Below are 20,305 nucleotides of genomic sequence, written 5' to 3' on the forward strand. Positions count from 1 at the left end.
TATCTGCTGTTAAAAGATTAGGGAGTTACAGTATTCTCTTATGGTGGCAAAGCCACTAAAAGGGTATTGTAGTGAACCTGTTTGGAAGGGGAAAGAAGGTAGTATTTAATTTAGAGTAAATGTCTTTAATCTTATTCTTCCATAGCTTAAAAGCTAAATTGTCATCAAGAAGGTTTTTTGACTTGTAAAAAGCAAGATCAGTATCATAATTCTCTAAAATTAATAAATAGTAAGCTATAAATGTATCTCCAAAACAATAAAATGTAGAATTTTTTCAAGGTTGTTTTTGGCATGTATGTTCTATATCAGTGCGGTAACAATTAAAAAGGCACTGGAATAGTTGTATTTTTTGTGATAAGCAGCACAACTGTGGCTGACAATGCATTTGAAACACTGAGTCAGAACTCGGGGAGATGTTTTCTTATTAGACAGACAAATACATCAAGCACTGGCAGTTTAAACAGTTGATACTGGATATCCCTGCGCTTGAATATAGTCTAACAGAAATCACATATACCAGGCAATCCACGTGTTAAAAGGGCTTTCTTATAGCAAGTTTCAGCAGCAATCGCAATAAATTCCTGCTTAACCAGTGGGCAGTGCTCTGCCCCAATATTATGTGACCAGTGAGAAAACAGAACTAAAGGAATATGTTAGCGATGGGTCATAGGCAGATTTTTCTTATTAATAACTGTCTTCTAGAAGAGATGACTTGTTTCACCTATTTGCCCCTTTTTTTGGTCAGGGAAGGTACTAAGAGAAATAACTGCATACTGAAGTGGTTAGGCAAATCATATTGAAGGTGTTTTTGACAATAACTGACAAAGTGGTTATAAGGCGTATGTAAAATATGAAGCAACTTTAAAAAGACGACTTTTGAAAACAAGTCTGTCTGGTGAAAACTGAGCTGTATCTTGGGGATTAAATTTTATTTTTTGATTTCGTTGTAGATTATTTACCATGAGGACTATAAAAACAAGGTCAAAGGCAAGTGGAGTCAAACTCCATGCTATGATGTTGCAGTTGCGAAAATGAATGCGGAAAATATAAGTACAGTAAGTGAATTCTTCAGAAAAATCTGGAAATTAATTGTTTTATCCTCTGATTGTGTTAATGTGGAAAATACTGATTAATTTTGCCTGCTCCATTTGTGGTATTTGTCTTTTCCTAAATAAACTACTTCGCGGATGTCTAATTTATAATGTAAGTGCATTTGATACATTGTTATCTGTTTGTTCCTAACAGAGAAAGTACCAGGAGGACTTTGAAAACGTCAAAGACCAAATCTACTTTATGCAGACTGAAACGCCAGAATATGAAGCTAACAAGCGAGTTTCAGATAATGTCAGTAAGGTACGTTACGTGTGCTCCCACTTGTTTAGCTTGAGTACAATGCTGAAGTCAGGCCAATTTGTGCTGAAACTGGTCTGTCGAGTGTCAAAAGTATTTTATTCTATGCAGAAGGCGTATTCCACTAGGAAGGTTACAGCTCCTGGCCATGCTTATGATCTTCCACAGCAGTACCCACAAAGTGGAATTTTCTTTCAGTGAAGTAGAATTTGTTTCATTGTTTGTTCTGTTTATCTTATGTGCCTGATTTTTAGTTGGAACGAATCAATACTGTTAACCAAGACCAGCTTAAGCTAGCTGAATTTGACTCCGTATTTTCGTATCTATTCGTCCTTGCTCAGTGTATCTCAGTGATGTTGTGCTGGCCCATCTCTTGCTCAAAATACAGAATTTGTTTGGCTTCTGCATTTTCTGCAATAGTATATGCATCAGCAAAGACAATCTTATGTTATTAATTGTGAGAATGTGACTGTTCTGAGATGTCAACTGATATTTGAAAAATTACAATGTCTGGAGAAGGGCTATGGGGTGGGGACATCTACTAAATAGCTCTCACTTCTCTTGTGACCCTGCCTCCCGTCTTGTCATCCATGCACTCCCGTGATCTGAGTGCCTCTCACAGTCCTTTGCAATCATGAATCCTAGGTTAAAAAATGGGAAATTTTCCTGAAAAGTCCAAGATGATGTGGGTTAACGAGCATTTGGCTTTTAATACTGATTTTTAAAACCTCACCCTTTCTATTTTTATTTTTTTAAAGGTAAAATACAGAGCAGACTATGAAAAGAACAAAGCTATTGCAGATTATAATGTGCTTCCTGCTACAGAAAACCCATTGCTGAGGCAATTAAAAGCTGCAGGAAATGTGCTGAGTGATGTAAGTATTATCAAAGTACAGCTGGATGATTTTCAGTCATGTACAATAAACCAAACTCATCATTTCTTCACAAGGCTTCTCCTTTGGATCTTGTAGTATTTTTAGTTTTATAGACCAGTGTTTGTCATGAGATTCCACCAACCAGAACAGTATAGACAAGGAGTCATTTCTCCACGGCAGAGTGTAACAACAGATGTGGCATGTTATGGGGATAGCTAATTATGGTGTAGTTCGTGTAGATCCCTGTGGAAAATGGATCACAAGGTGACAGCTCTTCCCATACTATTTTAGAGAACTTCAGCTGATGCCAATAATGGTAAAATATGTGTTACTTTTACATACTCATCTATATATTGTATTTTGGTTACTCACTGTAATGGCTTTCTTGATTTCTGTTGTCTAGCTGTTTTCATCTGTATGGAGAGTTTGCCTATTTCTCAGTGTCAGAAGTTCAAAAAGCATTAGTCAGACCTTTCTGTTTTCCCTTACCCGAGTCACTAAGAAGAGGGTGTTTTTTTTTTTTCAATCATTCGGTAAAAAATACCACCTGTTTTTCAGTCTTTTGGGAAAGTTTTCTTTGCAATCATTTCACAGTTTTACTCTTGTCATTATTAATGCGTTGTGAGTTGCAGTGAAATCTACTGCATTATCTGACATTATTTTCTTTTGCAGAAATTATACAAAGAAGCCTATGAAAAGTCAAAAGGAACCAGCATGAATTACTGTGACACACCAAAGTTCCAGACTGATACTGTTCTGAAGAATTTTAGTGATGTATGTATTTGATTTGGGTTATGTTGTTCAGTGCTGACACTCTTGATTACTTTTGCTTACCAACTTGTGATTATTTTCCAGGTCAAATACAAAGATGCATATCAAAAGAATATTTTAGGACACTATTTGGGCAGCTTTGAGGACCCACATCATACACACTGCATGAAAGTTGAAGCTATGAAGAGTGATGTAAGTGTGGCAATCATTCTGTTTTCACCATCATACTTTAATTTCAGAGAAGGCTCGGTTATGGTTTCTTACTGAATGTTGATTTTGTTCCTAGAAAAATTACAAAGCAGATTACGAGGAGGAAAAGACAAGATGCTACTTCCCTCAGACCATAACTCAAGAGTACGAAGCTATTAAGAAGTTAGAGCAGTGCAAAGATGTAAGTACAGGACAGTAGTGCTTATCAAGTAGCCAGTTACATGCAGAGTGTCTGCTGCTGGGGCATGGAGAAATTTACAGAGTGATTCCTGTTAACTTCAACGATTTTGAGTTTGGCCTTATTTAGCATATGTGACTTCTGTATTTTGGAGCCTTTTGTGACATCTAGTGATCAAGACAGATACAGCACAATCTTTTTTTTTATCAAGTGAAAGTATAAAATTAGAGGAATAGTACTGCAATGAGGACTGAACCTCAAGCATTTACCTGCTTAAGTCAACATGTTTTTACATTAATCCTTTGAAAGTACTTTAGTTACTTTATTAGTACAAGTTTTATTTACTTTCTCAATACATGGAAAAGACTTTAAATATGCGTTTGTATATAATATACTAAAATGTATCTGCTGTAATATGTGTCTCATATTAGCATGTGTACTATACATCTTAATATTTATATACCTATTCAAAATATTTTCATTAATACTTTAAAAATACTTTTAAAAATGTATTTGCTTTCTGATTATGTTAAAAAGTAAAATGAGAAGCATTGTGCATGACAGTGCTTATCTGCCCACGTGCCATAACTGCTAACTATCCCAAGTAATGCTACCTTGCTATGTCATAAAAAATAGTTTTGCTTATATGGATTTTCTGCAAATACATTTATTATCTTCCTCCAGCACACCTACAAAAAGCATCCTGATCAAACCAAATTTACTCAAGTGACTGACTCTCCAGTACAGAAGCAAGCAGAGATCAATAGCAAACAGCTGAGTGATGTAAGTAAACTTAGAAAACTTGTCGCTACACTCTGACATTACCAGTTTCTGCACTGTGGCCGCCTTCACTTTATCATCCAGTTTTAAGAGAACTCCTGAAACGAATGTGTAGGTGAACGTGTGTGCACATACACGCACACAAGTGCAAACCCGTGTGTGTATTTACAGTTCTGTTCCAGTGGAAGATCACCTGGAAATTAGATCTTCATTTTGGTTTTTCAATTGGTTGTTCACGTCAATTTTTAGCGTCTTTTTGATTTTGTTTATGCCCAACATTCTTAATGTGTTCTTCGCACCAGTTAAGTCAGTGGGGTTTATACCATTCATTTGGCAAGGACTAGGATTTAATCTCTCTCTGTCTTTGTGAGTGAGGTGACATGAGATCTTTAAGGTGCATCACTCAGCATTATTAAGCATTTCCAAACTATAAACATTGGGCTGCTAAATTTCTGTATTTTTCTTTGCAGATAAAGTATAAATCCAAAGGTGAAGAAATTATTCACAAGTACCACCTCCCCCCAGATGTGCCTCAATTTATACAGGCTAAAGTTAATGCCTACAATATTAGTGATGTGAGTATATTTTGTATCCAGAGCTCTTGATTCAACTCACAATATGAAGCTAGAAACTATTCATTCAAAATTCACCTTTTCTTCTAGAACTATTACAAAACAGGATTGGAAGAATTAAAATCAAGGGGATATGATCTCAAAAGTGATGCTATTCCTATCCGAGCTGCCAAGGCTGCTAGGCAGGCTGTCAGTGATGTAAGTACATCCTTCCTAAAGGAACTGTATAATTCAGAAGAGTTCACTTAAACAAGGTTTGCAATTCTGTTTATTAAGGATATCTGAAGGACAACTTCTTTATTGCCTTTTTTGAGCATGATATTGGATATGCTTAACACAGTTATATTTTTATTGGTGTTTCATTGCTTCACTAATGTGTGTGTGCAATTTCATTTAGAAAAGGCTGTTTCATTATGTAATTCCCTGTGAATAAATAGGCTGTCTTGCACTCCAGTATGGCTACGGAGAATCATGAGGAGTAGGTCAGTAGTGACAGCTCCATGAGCAATGGACACCTGAATTCTCTCTGTCCTTAATTATAGCCCTGATCATAAATGAGATAAAAGACTCTTTATGGAAAACAAAGGGTAGCCTTTGATTTTAATTTACTTCATGCTAAGTTACTACACTTACAATGATATTCTCCATGTTCTATTATATTCTAACAGGTTAACTATAAAAAAGCCTATGAACTTGCCAAGGGTAAACTCGTTGGCTTCAAGAGCCTCCAAGATGATCCCAAACTCGTTCATTACATGAAGGTAGCCAAGATGCAGTCTGAGCGAGAGTACAAGAAAGATTATGAAAAAACAAAAACTCGGTACAACATTCCACTGGATATGGTCAATGTGGTCGGTGCCAAGAAGGCTCAAGAGATTGCCAGCAGTGCTAATTACAAGAACCTCCTGCACCACTATACTTATTTACCAGATGCAATGAATGTGGAGCTGACCAAAAATATGATGGAGATTCAGAGCGATGTAAGTAAAACCTCACGTGAACAGAATTTTTCTGAGATGACTCAAGCAGAAACTGTGAAGACTCGGGAGAGATCCCAGAATTGCTTTTTCTAATTCCTAACTTTTAAAACATTGTTTTCTCTCCTTTATTAGAATGCGTACAAAGCGGATTATAATAACTGGATGAAAGGCATTGGTTGGATCCCCATTGGCTCCCTAGAAGTAGAAAAAGCTAAAAAAGCTGGAGATGCCTTGAATGAAAAGAAATATCGTCAGCATCCAGATACCATTAAATTTACAAGTGTGGTAGACTCTCCAGTAATGGTCCAAGCCAAACAGAATTCAGTTCAGCTCAATGATGTAAGTAGAGAAAGAAATGGGTGTTATAGTAGAGATGTATCTACTGAAGAGCTGAGCATTGTCTTTAAAAATTTTTAACATACTATTAGCCTGAAATTGTTTCTCTGTGTTGTCATTGTTTGCACTCTGATTTTGCCTGAGTAACTTCCTGGTATAAGTCTGCAAAGCTGTGTGGAAATCATGTGGCTCTTTCAGTTCACATCACCTGCTTCTGTCCACATATATTTTCAGTATATTTGAAATACATTTCATTTAAGAAATGTGAAACTTTCAAGTTGTTTATTGATGTTTTACCATCTACAATAATGAATGAATTACAGAATATTTGATGAATCACAGAATGTCTGCTGTTATAAACCAAGAAGCTTTGTTTTATATTACACTCTCCTACCATCCCTTATTATCCCACTCTTTCAGAAATGGGTTTTTATGCCCATTAAAGAGCTTAATTTTACTGCGTGAAGACGGCATAGAGCTTTAGAGTTCCTTCTGTCAATAAGATCAACAATTCTGTATGAAGAGTGCAGCCTCAGTCTTTATGAGATAGGTGGCAGTGTGTAAAACATAACCCCTCAGTTAATTTACAGTGATCTGGGGCTAGCTGTACAAGGAAAGAAGGATTTATTTCGGTATCGTATATTTTACAGAAACTATACCGATCTTCTGGAGAGGAAGTTAAACATAAATATACTCTTACCCCAGATGTCCCGCAGTTTATCCAAGCTAGATACAACGCAGCTAACATCAGTGATGTAAGTGACTTCTTTACAACGTGTTTTACACATTGTTAATGAATTTTTGAGTAGTATGTTACAGATATGCTCACATTGCAGGTTTCTTTCACTGATACGCGGTTCTGTACAATCAACTTGTATCACTGTAATTTTTAATTCTTGGTGTCATTTGGCTTTCCAACCAGATGCCGTTTAGTCATGTAATTGTTAAATTAATTTAATGAATAGATAAATCCGTTCTCATTAATGAAGACTGATAGTTGTGTATGATCTCCACTGCATCTGCTTTTAAAGAATTGCTTGGAGTAGCTTAGGAGTAGCTTTGACTTGTATGTAGTTCATGTGATTACTAGGTTCTCTAGAATAATATGGATTTTCTTTTTTAGGCATATTATAAACAAGGCTACCATGATCTAATAGCAAAAGGGAACAATGTGTCACTTGATGCTATTCCAATTACCCTAGCCAAGGCTTCAAGAAACATTGCTAGTGATGTAAGTATTTATTCCAGGTATACTTTCTTAGGCATTTAGTAAACAGTTGTCCCTTACAGGCCATATGGTAGACCCTGCACAAGTCTCACTAGAGTCGGTATTATGAGAAAGAGATTCGTAGTCTTTCCCAAAGGCTTAGTTTGTGTAGAACTTATTTTATGCTCATCTTGTTTGCTTTACATGGGCAAATGCTGTTGCACTGTGCTTCTTCACCCAGTTTTCACAGGAGAAATGAAATCAATAGTTCTTCCAAACATTCTGTGGCAAATTTCCAGAAAGTACGCTACATTAGCACCTACTTGCAGACCACAAGACAATATGTGCTAAGGGTGCTTTTGGTTATATAGCGGAGTAGGGCTTATCCATGAATCAGAGGGCCTTGTAGTGCAAATTGTATAAAGTGGGATATATTTCCGTGGTTTCGTATAACTAGCGGAAGCTGCCCAGCCCATTTGTTTGCTGTTCCTTTCAAATGACTGAGGAGGATTATCTCAATTATTCTGGTGTTTTTCATACCCCTTTCAACACAGGAATACTTAGAAAATGTTTTCCCTTCCTTACAAGAAAAGCTAATGTTGATAAACCTTGTGGTGCGAGTACCCTGTTGTGTACAGGTAGAGCAAGAAAAACTAATGTAGGTACATTCGCTGGGTGTGCTGTTTAGGAGAGCTTATCTTTCTGAACTGCTTGCAGCTTCTTTTTTCCGATGAAAGATGTGAGAGCTTTTCTTCTCTTTTCTTAACACGTTAGCATGGACATCAATAGCCATGCCACAGTACGTTTGATGTCTTTCCTCTGTTTCTAGTATAAATATAAAGAAGCACATGAAAAGGCGAAAGGAAAACAGGTTGGCTTCAGAAGCCTGCAAGATGACCCTAAGCTTGTCCACTACATGAATGTAGCAAAGATTCAGTCTGAGCGTGAGTACAAGAAAGACTATGAGAAGACCAAGACTAACTATCATGCACCTCCTGACATGTACAGTATCCAGGCTGCTAAACAGTCTCAGGATGTAGCGTCTAATGCCCACTACAAAAACCTGATCCATCACTACACTTACCTGCCAGATGCCATGGATGTTGAGCTTGCAAAGAACATGATGCAAATTCAGAGTGATGTAAGTATTTCAGTGATTGCAATTTCATCGATGTTTTCCTGCACACTGTGAAAAATAAAATACAAGTTTATATTCCACGGAAGTTGCTATTATTGTATGGGAACTGTCTGGTTTTGTTACGTCTTGGGGAAGCCAGTTAGAAGTTTTATCAGCTAGTGGTGGCATTTAGAAATACCAAATTCCAGGTGAGATCTACTCAACAGTATTTTGATGTTGGCATCTCAATGGAGAGCAGACTTTTAGAATATTGAATTCAATTGAACTTTGTTTTCATATTTTCTCAGAAAACTTTGTTTTGCAACTAACAATTTTGTTTTATTCTTTAAGGCTTCTTTTAAGTTGTCTTGCTTTGTCTTCACATGAGATAGATATGATAGTGTAGTTGGACTATTATTAATTATTTAGGATGAAAGAGTGGACAAAATGTCACTCTCAGTGTTACTAGAAATAGGTTCTGGAGATCTCTCCTAGGACCCTCTTGGACCTTTTTGCAGATTCAGAGTTTCAAATGGCTGACTGGACATACGTGGTTGCACTCTGCACCTCTTTGTGTACTGTGGGATTTGACTCTGGATGGATCCCTATGGAGGACCGCTCATTTCAGTTAGAATGCAGAAAGGTCTTAAAAAAGTGTCCACAGTATCCTTGCACTCAGACTGTGCACTAACCCTGTCTGAATGCTTATATGGGATAACCTTCTGCCTATTTTCTAGGCAGGATATAGTTTTCACTGGCAGCCTGTGAATTCTGCGTGTTTTGCTGTAGGAAGAACTATAGGAAGAAAACAAAAAATTAAGCCTCTGCTTTGTGAACCTTTGTATAGGGCAAGTCTCACAGAGTCTGCTGAAACACAGAACAAATTAAACTATATTAAACAGTGACCATATGGTAGTTTGAAAGTTAATAAGAATTGAAGGTTGGTGAAATTTTTCACATGGGTAAAAGAAAAGTTAGTAAATACTGAAGGGATGTTACAGTTTATAAGAAATGAATCATGAAGAAAAAAGACAATAGCTCATTTTCTTCCTTATGAAATCACAGAGAAGCATAAAAAATGTCTGTTGTTCCCTTCAAGAGTTTATAATTATTTCCTGATAATGTAGACCACACTAGCTTGACTATGTGATTATTGTTTTAAACAGAATTTTTACAGTTCTGTGGGAAAATCTTGGTGCATGTTGGCTTTCTCTCCTTCAGAACGCATACAAACAAGAGTATAACAGCTGGTTCAAGGGTATCGGATGGAGTCCTCTTGGTTCTCTGGATGTTGAAAAAGCTAAAAAGGCTGGAGATGCATTAAATGAAAAGAAATACCGTCAGCACCCAGACACCATCAAATTTACAAGTATACCAGATTCAATACCAATGGTTTTAGCTCAGCAGAACACCAAGCAACTGAGTGATGTAAGAAATTTTTCATTATTAATGCTATATAGTGATTGTATTTTTTAACATATTTATGATTTGTATGTTACTTCCTGATATTCCATCTGAAAAAAAAACTTTAAATTTTAAAAACTGTAAAAATAGTAGAATTGCAATTTGTTGGTAAGAACTAAGCACTGTTGCATTGTCTCTCTTTGTTAACGCTATTGCCTACCTTGTACTTGTCGACAAGTATTTCTTTTTCCTTGCAGGTAACGTACAAGCAAGAGGGTGAAAAAGTAAAGCACAAATACACCCTGGATGCTGATGTTCCTCAGTTTATTCAAGCCAGGGTCAACGCCTTCAATTTGAGTGATGTAAGGATATAAACAATAGCTTGTTCAATAATATATTAATTGTCATTTGCTTATTAGAAAACAAACCCCTTTTATGTATTCGTGCTGTGATATTGTATATAGAAATGCACAAGCTCTGAATTCAGCTACACTTTTACTTCTAGAAGTCAATGAATTTTGTGCATGTTAAGCAAATTTTTAAACTAACTAAGCACTCATGAATGTAAACACATTTCAGTGCTTTATTGCCAAACTCCTTGTATAGACTGAATGTAAAAAACCAGCATGACTTATTATTCAAATTCCTATAGGTTTGGAGACTTATGTCATCTACTTTTATATAAAACACATTGCATAGGCCAGCAGTACAAGTTCTCTGTATGCTGCTTTCAAAGAAAATTAACTGATCCAGTGGAAAGGTAGTAATGCCTTTTTCTGCCGTTCAGTTACTAGTCTGCCTGCTTTCCCTCGCTTGCATCCATCCAACACCATGGAGATCTCCACTGATAGTATCAATTTTATTACCTTCATGATATTAATTTTTTTGGTGGCGTTATCAGGTCTCCTGGTAAAAACATATCTCCTTTAAGCCCATGCTGAGCCAGACTTCTTTCTTCAGTTGCTTAAGGCCACAAGGCCTGGTTTTGAAACTAACAGGAAAAGATTTCCAAAGGTTCAGTCTGCTATCTTTATAGCAGATTCGTTTATCACAATATAACTGTAGTTTGTGTACAGGTTAACATTTTTCCCTGGAATCGTACAGACTAAACTGAATATTTTGACTCCTATAACTGTAACAAAAATATGGGCTTAAACAACTTTGTCAAAATTGCTGCTCGCAACATGGCTAACTCACCCCTTTTTCCCTATAAGGCTAACTACAAAGCAGACTGGAAAAAAACCATTGCCAAAGGATACGATCTGAAACCAGATGCCATTCCTATTATTGCTGCTAAAGCTTCTCGAAATATTGCAAGTGACGTAAGTACAATTTACATGAGGTGGAATACATCCAGCTACTGTGTTACAACTTTGTGTAGCACATTATGCTATAGAGCATTTGCTGTATACATATAACGGTATAGAGACGCTTAGCTCTGAGAATTGAACTCTTATAGTACTGCAAAATAACAAGTGAGTTCAAATGTTTACGCGAACCTCTGAAAAAACCTGTTTCTTTGGAAATGCATCGTAATGCCTGTGAGTGCTGGTGAGCGGGGGCTCACCTATGCTGCGTTCTTAATTGCTGGAGACCTGTACTTTTACTTGTCTGGCATTCACGAGCTGTACAGAAATGTGGCTGTTTTCATGCAGCTATGTCAACTGGCAATGGTGAAGCTTGATGTGCCGTCTGACCCAAGCTATGAGAGGGGATTTGGAACACAGGAAATTCACTGGCTTTAGCAAAAGGCTGCAAATGACTTCTGTTCCCCCCTTAAACATGCCTCCCCCAGTAGCTGAGCATTGGGATATACACTTGTTTGGTAGCCTTGGGCTTTTCAATAGTATATTATTATGCTGGTCTTTTAATTGAAAGCTGAATGTTCCTAGGAGTTAAAAGTCTATGGCAATAAAATATAATATGGCAGAAGCAATGCCGAGGGAGGGCATGTAACTGCATATCTAGATTTAGGTCTATACCAGGGGTCAAGACAAGCTGAGAAATCCAGCGGTCCTCTTCTTTTTTTGACCTAAATAATCCTGTGCTGTCTGAAAAACAATTTTTATCAAGTGTATAGAATGAACTGCAGTTGTTAAAATATATTGAGTTTCAAGGATTAAAATTATCAAAAATATGTTTTCTCTTTCCAAAGTGGGTAAGGCTTTCTTTTCATTTGTCTCTAGTACAAGTACAAGGAATCATATGAGAAAGATAAAGGCAAACAGGTTGGATACCGTAGCCTGCAGGACGATCCTAAACTTGTTCATTACATGAACGTGGCCAAAATGCAATCAGATCGTGAATACAAGAAGGATTACGAAGTCACCAAGACCAAATATCATACTCCTTTGGATATGTTCAGCGTGACGGCTGCCAGGAAAGCCCAGGAAGCAGTTACAAATGCAGGCTATAAACAGCTAATTCACAATTATACACTCTTGCCTGATTCTGTGAATCTGGAGCTATCAAGAAATGTGATGCAGCTTCAGAGTGATGTACGTAATGATTAATTGGCTCGTTTTTTTTCTTCTCAGAATGACTTTGCTACATTATTAACCTTTTAAGGCTAAAAAATGAACTATTTTGGATTAACAGTAGATTGACATGTAAATAAATGTCTGGCCTGGACCCCTGTATTTTCCAAAGATTGTCAGAATTACGTGTAGATGATAAGCTCTAGGGTACTTACCTAGCAAGTAACAACTTTCTTTGTATCTCTACAGATTTGGCTAGTTCTCAGTAAATGAACATTTTTCTCATTCATGTATTTTTGTAGTTGGATTTGTAATTACAGTGTGTTATTACGTCATTATTTATATTGTCAGAGACGGTAGGTTATGCAGAGAGGCTAAATTCTGACTACATTTTATTTAAGTTTACCAAAAATATACATTATGTATGTTTGTATTATACCCAGGGGATTTGAGGTTTATTTATTTTGTTCACTTTTCCTTCCTGCCTTTATCCTCCAACAGATGCATAGGCCCTGCATGATAACGATTTGTAAACAAGCTTTGTAGTTTCCATTAAGTTTCATGACTCAATTAAATTTTTTTTTTTCACTAGTTTAACTTTAGGGTCTGCTTGTTTACCCAGAAAGTATTTAGTTTAACCTGCATTATTTAACAGTCCTCTGACAAATTTGAAATACCCCAAAATATTAATAATCTGACTGAAAGTGTTCTTCAGATTCTAAGCATTGTTTGGAGAGGATATCGTGCATGTTCCCTTTGGCCAACAGATGGAGGATCTGACCTTTAGACACTGTTCTTTGCAAATACAGAAATTTCCATCTTTTATTTTGCTTCCCCGTTCTGTTTTCACCTAGCCTTGCTGAGCTGGCTGAGCTTGCCTGGCTAACTCAGGATGTTTGCAAGGACAGAAGCGTGGTACTTGAGGGCAAGTTTTGCCCGGTATATACATGCTATGACAGTACGTGGTCTTTTCCTCAGACGTTGATATTCTCCCTGATACTTAGAACACTGCAGTTCAGGAATAGGCTTTATTTTCACAGCATTTTTGTACCTTTATCTGTTCTAAAAGCCACATTATAAAGTATGATTAAATAGGAATGGTGTCTATTCAAGGTCGTGCAGAACCAGGCCATTAAGCAGAAGTTGCTGAAACAATTTCTCTGAATTAATTCTGCTGTGATCTGAGCCTACTAACAAACAAGAGTGTCATTTGAAATATTATTATATTTTTGTCAGATTTTCATATTTAGCACTCAAAATTTGTTCTAGGGTCTGTGTATTTGCTTTGTAGTATGAGTTCCACACATTGGTTTAGTGCAAATAATTTCTTTATCCCTAACACAATAGTTGTTAATGTTATGCTAAGAATTTGGAAAACAATAGTGGTGTTAACAGGCTTCTCTAAATTTTCCTTCAAAAATGAATGACCAGGAGAAGTTTTAAGGCCTTACCTGTTTCTATGTATATGGACATTCTAATATTCCTTGTCTCACTGTGTTTTTCCTTGTTTATTTTGTAAAAGAATGTGTACAAAGCAGACTTCAATAACTGGTTGAGAGGAGTTGGCTGGATACCAATTCAGTCTCTGGATGTAGAAAAGGCCAAAAAAGCTACGGAGATTCTCAGTGAAAAGAAGTATCGTCAGCACCCAGACAAGCTGAAGTATTCTATTACAATGGATGCAATGGAACAAGTGCTAGCTAAGCAAAATGCCAAGACCATGAATAAGGTGAGAATTTGTTCAGATGATCACGACTGAGCCAGTGGTTTGGTCTCTTTCTTGCAAAATTACAGGACAGGCACATTCCCACTGAAGTCATTAGAATTTCACATGGGCGTAGTGGGTTTGCTTGGTTAAGACTGGACAGTAAGAGATGATAGAAGCCTCAGACTGTATTCATAATTAAGGGAGTTTCATTTTCTGCTTATAAAGATTAAAAATGTCTCTTGTGTGTGATTGAAGATGTTTTCTCCAGATTTATAGTGCTTTGGAACTCTTTGCTCCTTTTTTGCAGGAAGTAGTATTCTTAATCAGTGAGCTGAAAAACCCCTGAAATTCTGTCAGTTTTGTACAAGTTTCCTCAAAAAGTGGAGTTCTTTAAATTTGTCCCTGGTTATCTGGGACACCACTGATCCTTATTCGATGTTTGTCATGGAGTGAGGGTGTGTGAAAAAAATAATTTATGCTTTGCATTAAAGTAGGGAAGAATGCAGACTGAAAATTTTTGGCTTCAATATTTATTAGTTATCAGAACATACTTCGCAAGTGTCTTAAAGTACTAAAGAAAGAGGAGGAATATAATATTGCCACTCAGCAGTTGTATTTGTGAAGATTATTTGTAGTGCTTATGGAACTTTACTGCACTGTAAAATATAGTTTATTGCAAATGAGCAAAACAAAAGCTCTTATTTCATCAGTGCAATGCCTTTTCTATGCTAAATATTACTTTGTAATTGCAGAAGCTCTACACCGATAAATGGAACAAAGAGAAGACCAGCATTCATGTTATGCCAGATACTCCAGAAATTCTGCAGTCTAGAGTGAACCAGATCACAATGAGTAACGTGAGTTAGCGCACTCATGGTGTGCCTTCAGTCTCTGTTGCATCGATCAAAAACTGGTGTCATTTTTACATCTTTTTTGAAAATATTTAAATTCACATGTAGGGTACTTCAGCAGTTCTGCCTTCGTAATAGAGTGCCCGTTCTCTTTTATGTTTTAAATTAGAAACTTTACAAAGCTGGATGGGAGGAAGAAAAGAAGAAAGGTTATGACATGCAGCCAGATGCTATTCCAATAAAAGCAGCCAAAGCCTCCAGAGACATTGCAAGTGATGTAAGTTTGATTGCGTGATAGTACTCAGAGTAGCTACAAAGACAGTCAGAATGTTTTCAAAGCTCTCTGTTAGGCACAAATGTGTTTTTTTCAAGCATCTCGAGTTGTCTAGGTTTCAATTCTATGCTTGGTGACGTAAACCTTTGCAGTACTTGCTCTCCAGTGGAGTAACACTGAATTGTGCTTTTTTGCCCTTTGTTCAGCAAGCTGCTGAGCTTCACATGCCTGTGTTCAGTGGGCTATTTTGTAAGACTGAGTCTCTGTAAGTGACTAAACATGAGCTGTTGTGATGAAAAAGAACAAATATTTTCAGAGTGAAAATGGAGTGTAACGGTGCATTTTTTTGATTTAAGTTTTTGCTGTTCTTTCTCTTTCCTGCTGTCAGTATAAATACAAACTAGCCTATGAAAAAGAGAAAGGAAAGCATATCGGGTTCCGCAGCCTTGAAGACGACCCCAAGCTGGTGCACTTCATGCAGGTGGCTAAGATGCAATCTGATCGTGAATACAAAAAGGATTATGAGAAGGCAAAGACTAATTTCCATACTCCAGTTGACATGGTCAGTGTTGTGGCGGCCAAGAAAGCACAGGAAGCGGTTACAAATACAAATTACAAAAACTTGATCCATACCTACAACGTTTTGCCTGATGCCATGAGTCTTGAATTAGCCAAAAACATGATGCAGATACAAAGTGATGTAAGTAAGAGATTCTTCAATCTTGTGTAACGAATGCAATGATGCTTAGTTTATGAAAGCATACTGTAAGAGAAATAGTACTGTTTTCCTGGTGAAATTAGTTCAGGTATATACTAAAATGTAGTAAATGAAACAAGACCTTCAGCAATGATAGCCATGGTATTTTTCTAAGACTCTGAAATATTAAATTACACTTATTGCTAAAGAATTTGGGCTCAGAAATAAGTAATTTTCTGTATAAAGCAAAATGAATATTTACTGTTTACATGTCCCATCGGTCTCTTCAGGAGCAATACTTGTGTGCGGGCCAAGACAGGAAAAGCTTCACTTTTCATTGATCGATTTATCTTGTATGTCCAAAAAGATATCTTTTCAGAAAAAGGGGAAACTAGCGAAGTATCTATATTTTCAGATTTTCTGGAATGTTTAACCTCTAGAGAAGAGGGTCTTTTTTGCTCAGTATAGTGGTTCAAGATAATCCTCTTCTTCAAGAGCATTGAATCTCGTGCGAGCAATCTATATACATCATAAGGAGGATCTGAACACTGTATAAAATGCAGAGTAATAAACCAGACACCACTGTAACAAAGTGTTTCTAAATAATCCTTGAATGCATTTTGATACTCTTTGCTTCTTTTTGGAGTAAGTGCCTTCAAAATTTAATCTTCATTAAGCACAGAAGGAAGTGTCGTGATTTACAGACATTTTCATGCATCTGATTATTTTCTTTCCTGTCTGCTTCCAGAATCAATACAGAGCAGAATATGATGAAAGTATGAAGGGTATGGGATGGATGCCACTGGGCTCCCTGGAAGCTGAGAAGAACAAAAAAGCGATGGAAATTGTTAGTGAAAAGAAGTATCGCCAGCATCCCGACAAGTTGAAGTATTCTGTTCCTATGGATTCCATGAACATGGTCCTAGCCTTAAATAATGCTAAAATCATGGATGAGGTAAGGAAGTGTTCATCAAAATTCATTTAAGTTTGCAGAAGTAAGAAACAAACTATACCTGATGTAACAGTCAATCTTATTGCATGCACAGCTTTGGAAATCATCAGTTTTGTCAGCTAATGAATATGCTTGACTGTAATTGTGTTTCATCTTAATAGACCTTTGATATACCTGAAAGCAAAGCATGACCCTAATATTTCTAAGAAATACATATAATGACAGACTTGGGGGGGTCACATTTTATTAATAACGTTCACCCAAGATAACAGATTATAGACTTTCAGCAGTTGAAATCTAGGAGCTAAAAACACTGGAGTGATCCCCTTCCAGAAATAGGATTTAGACTTTCAAATGTACAGTCTGTTTCAGCTGACACACCTGTTACTTCAATAGGATATTGCTGCATGATGCGAATGCTTTTATAATGATATTTATTTTCTGATTCTCCTGCTGAACTGATGTAATTGGCTGGTGTTCTTTAGAAATGTCTAGAGTTCATGTGCATTGTAGTTAGAGGGACCATCAGAATGTTACAGGCACTGTCCTTGGCTCTAGTTCCTCTGAGTAAATCTCTATGACCTCTCTCAACTGGTAGTTATTTTCCAGGAGATAAACTAATAACCTTCTACCTCTAACAATGCTTTTCTGTATGCCTTCTGACTTGGCTTTTAGTTGTGGGTTAACCCCAGTAGGCAGCTAAACACCACACAGCCACTCGCTCACTTCCTCCTCTCCCCCCGGTGGGATGGGGGAAGAGGAAAGGCAGAGTAAAAGCAAGAAAACTTGTGGGACAAGATAGCAGATGTTTAATACGCAAAGGAGAAGTGGAAGAAGAGAGAAAGAAAACAAAACAAGTGATGCAAAAGCAATCTCTTGCCACTTCCCACGGGTAGAACGATGCCTAGCCAGCTCCCAAGCAAAAGATGTCTAACCTCCCTAAACCCCCTTCTCTACCTTTTTATTTGCTGAGCTGACGTTATATGGCATGGAATATGTCTCTGATGAGTTCAGTTCTTCCGCCTGGTTATGTCCCCTCCCAACCTCTTGCACACCACCCAGTCTGTTCACTGCGGGGGCAGAGTGAGAAACAGAGAGGGTCTCGATACTGTGCAAACATGGTTCAGTGTCAGCTAAAACATTAGTGTGTTGTCAGCATTGTTTTAGTCAAATATAAACCACAGCACTGCTGGAGCTGCAGTGGGGAGGATTGACTCCATTCCAGCCAGACCCAGTACATTTTGAAACCTATTGTTTTCTGCTCTTCAGTGTGCTTGAATACGCTGCTGGGAGAGAGGCAGGCAATAAAATACTCTAGCAAGAGTGATAGTTCTTCCACTCTTATTTCAGCCTCACACAATTAACTTTATAAGAGCTATTCCTGATTCACACTGCTTTGAAGTGCTAAAATAAAAAGACATCTGTTGCTACCATGTTAGTAGTTGCATCATCATAAAGAAAGATTATATCTCAAATAGGAAATATTCTTTTAAATTGTTTTATGTAACTTTATTGTTATGTTGATGCCTCTTTTTATATTTTTTTTTAATCCTTCCAGCACAAGTACAAGCAAGCGTGGGAAGAAGACAAAAAGAAAGTTCACATCACACCAGATATTCCACAGATTGCTCTAGCAAAAGTGAATGCATTTAATTTAAGTGATGTGAGTACTGTTTGTAAGACTATGATGTTGCTCTTTTATTTTTTATTAGGAATAAGAGAGATGACAGCATAGGGAAGTCAAATTCTCACTTTCTAACCTGTAGTAATTTCACAAGAAACTATATAATTTTCTTTTTCCCTACTTCTTTCCCCAAAATTAAATACCAAAAGTCACCAAGAGAAGGCAGCAGTATTTGTAGTCAGATTATGAAGTTTTCATGTAGGTCATTAAAATATAATAGTTACTAACAAAATAGTAGAGTTTGAGTACTGTCACTGTTTGTAACTGTATTTACTATTTTATTTCCCCACACACAAAATTTTGTACTGGACAGAAAATCCTTTTTTGCAGATCGCACCTATTCTTTTGGTAACAGGTGATGTTATAGGCGGTTTTTCAGTAGCCAGTTGATAAATCTGTGTACGCTGAATAAAGCATTGATTGTAATTGTGCACATCTTTACTGTGCACAGAAATAGATGTATTTATCTGATTTTTTTAAAAGCTGACTTTCTTATAGATGTAATTTTTCACCAATATTTGTGCATGTGAGAAACAAATGCAATTTCTTGCTTTTTTTGTTACAGGTTATTGTTACTAATTATAGTGCAGTCGAGCTGCCTTGATGTATGAATACTAGGACTGGAGTTAATTTTGAAGTATTTATGTCTCTGTGTGCCTGAGTGCCTTAAACAACTGTTCAAGGAGTGTTAAACATAAGAATAGTCTGTGTTTCGAGTTATCCTATAAAATGAATAGAATTTTATTTGTGTGGTGTGTTTTGCTTTTTAAAAGGCTGTTTCTTTTCTTTCTTTTCATAGAAAATGTACAGACTTTCATTTGAAGAATCTAGGAAGAAAGGGTATGATCTCAGAGCTGATGCTATCCCTATCAAAGCTGCCAAAGCTTCTAGGGATATTGCTAGTGATGTAAGTTCTTGAAAGAAAAAATTATCCATTTCAGATATTGTAAAACATTCATTTCTTGACACAATTCAATTTTAAATGTCAATTACATGAAGTCTATTCTCTGGCTTTTAAATAACACTGACATATTTGATACCTTTATCAATGATCTGGATGAGGGGACTGAGTGCACCCTCAGTAAGTTTGCAGATGACACCGAGTTGGGTGGGAGTGTTGATCTGCTCAAGGCAGGAAGGCTCTGCAGAGGGACCTGGATAGGCTGGATCGATGGGGCGAGGCCAGTTGTGTGAGGTTTAACAAGGCCAAGGGCCGGGTCCTGCCCTTGGGTCACACCAGCCCCAGGCAATGCTCCAGGCCTGGGGCAGAGGGGCTGGGAAGTGCCCAGCGGAGAAGGCCCTGGGGGTGCTGGCTGACAGCCGGCTGGGCATGAGCCAGCAGTGCCCGGGTGGCCAAGGAGGCCACCAGCCCCCGGGCTTGTGTCAGCACTGGGGTGGCCAGCAGGAGCCGGGCAGGGATGGGGCCCTGTGCTCGGCACTGGGGAGGCCCCACCTCGAATGCCGGGCTCAGGTTTGGGCCCCTCGGGACAAGAAGGCCCTGGAGGGGCTGGAGCGTGTCCAGAGAAGGGCAATGGAGCTGGGGCAGGATCTGGAAGTGATGATTAGATCTTTGATTTTATGGTTAGTCTTTAGATAATAACTCAAGTATTCCGAGTGTGGTGCAGACTACCACGAAAATAGTTACCTAAGCCAAATATTGGAGGCAGGATAGCAACAGTAACAGAGAACTGTGTGGGTTAACATGCCCTGGTTCTAATGTTTGTGATAGCTCATCTTAGAGCTAATATGGGTATCTCTAGACTATGGTGTGAAAAGAATAAAAAGTGCACTTTTTCCAAAGAACTGTCTTCAGCAAACCAGATCCTACGCGTTCCTTTGCCTTTTGCTTTCTGTCAGTATGTTTCATATTTTCATTGTGTCA

General features: G+C 37.5%; 1 protein-coding gene across 1 annotated transcript in view; it reads left to right on the forward strand.

The window, feature by feature from the left end:
• The window catches only part of NEB (nebulin), a 141,204-nt gene that overhangs the window by 26,466 nt on the left and 94,433 nt on the right, over positions 1-20,305 (forward strand). Inside the window, exons 14-38 of the mRNA XM_075092737.1 lie at positions 951-1,055; positions 1,246-1,353; positions 2,109-2,225; positions 2,898-2,999; positions 3,081-3,188; positions 3,283-3,387; positions 4,069-4,167; positions 4,635-4,739; positions 4,827-4,934; positions 5,405-5,716; positions 5,849-6,055; positions 6,703-6,807; positions 7,176-7,283; positions 8,089-8,400; positions 9,598-9,804; positions 10,038-10,142; positions 10,995-11,102; positions 11,967-12,278; positions 13,780-13,986; positions 14,718-14,822; positions 14,986-15,093; positions 15,479-15,790; positions 16,536-16,742; positions 18,298-18,402; positions 19,223-19,330. Of these exons, the coding sequence (XP_074948838.1) occupies positions 951-1,055; positions 1,246-1,353; positions 2,109-2,225; positions 2,898-2,999; positions 3,081-3,188; positions 3,283-3,387; positions 4,069-4,167; positions 4,635-4,739; positions 4,827-4,934; positions 5,405-5,716; positions 5,849-6,055; positions 6,703-6,807; positions 7,176-7,283; positions 8,089-8,400; positions 9,598-9,804; positions 10,038-10,142; positions 10,995-11,102; positions 11,967-12,278; positions 13,780-13,986; positions 14,718-14,822; positions 14,986-15,093; positions 15,479-15,790; positions 16,536-16,742; positions 18,298-18,402; positions 19,223-19,330 (3,885 nt within the window). The remainder of the gene's footprint in view (positions 1-950; positions 1,056-1,245; positions 1,354-2,108; positions 2,226-2,897; positions 3,000-3,080; positions 3,189-3,282; positions 3,388-4,068; positions 4,168-4,634; positions 4,740-4,826; positions 4,935-5,404; positions 5,717-5,848; positions 6,056-6,702; positions 6,808-7,175; positions 7,284-8,088; positions 8,401-9,597; positions 9,805-10,037; positions 10,143-10,994; positions 11,103-11,966; positions 12,279-13,779; positions 13,987-14,717; positions 14,823-14,985; positions 15,094-15,478; positions 15,791-16,535; positions 16,743-18,297; positions 18,403-19,222; positions 19,331-20,305) is intronic.

Source organism: Phalacrocorax aristotelis, chromosome 5 (genome assembly GCF_949628215.1).
Source record: "Phalacrocorax aristotelis chromosome 5, bGulAri2.1, whole genome shotgun sequence".
In the NCBI taxonomy this organism is placed as follows: domain Eukaryota; kingdom Metazoa; phylum Chordata; class Aves; order Suliformes; family Phalacrocoracidae; genus Phalacrocorax; species Phalacrocorax aristotelis.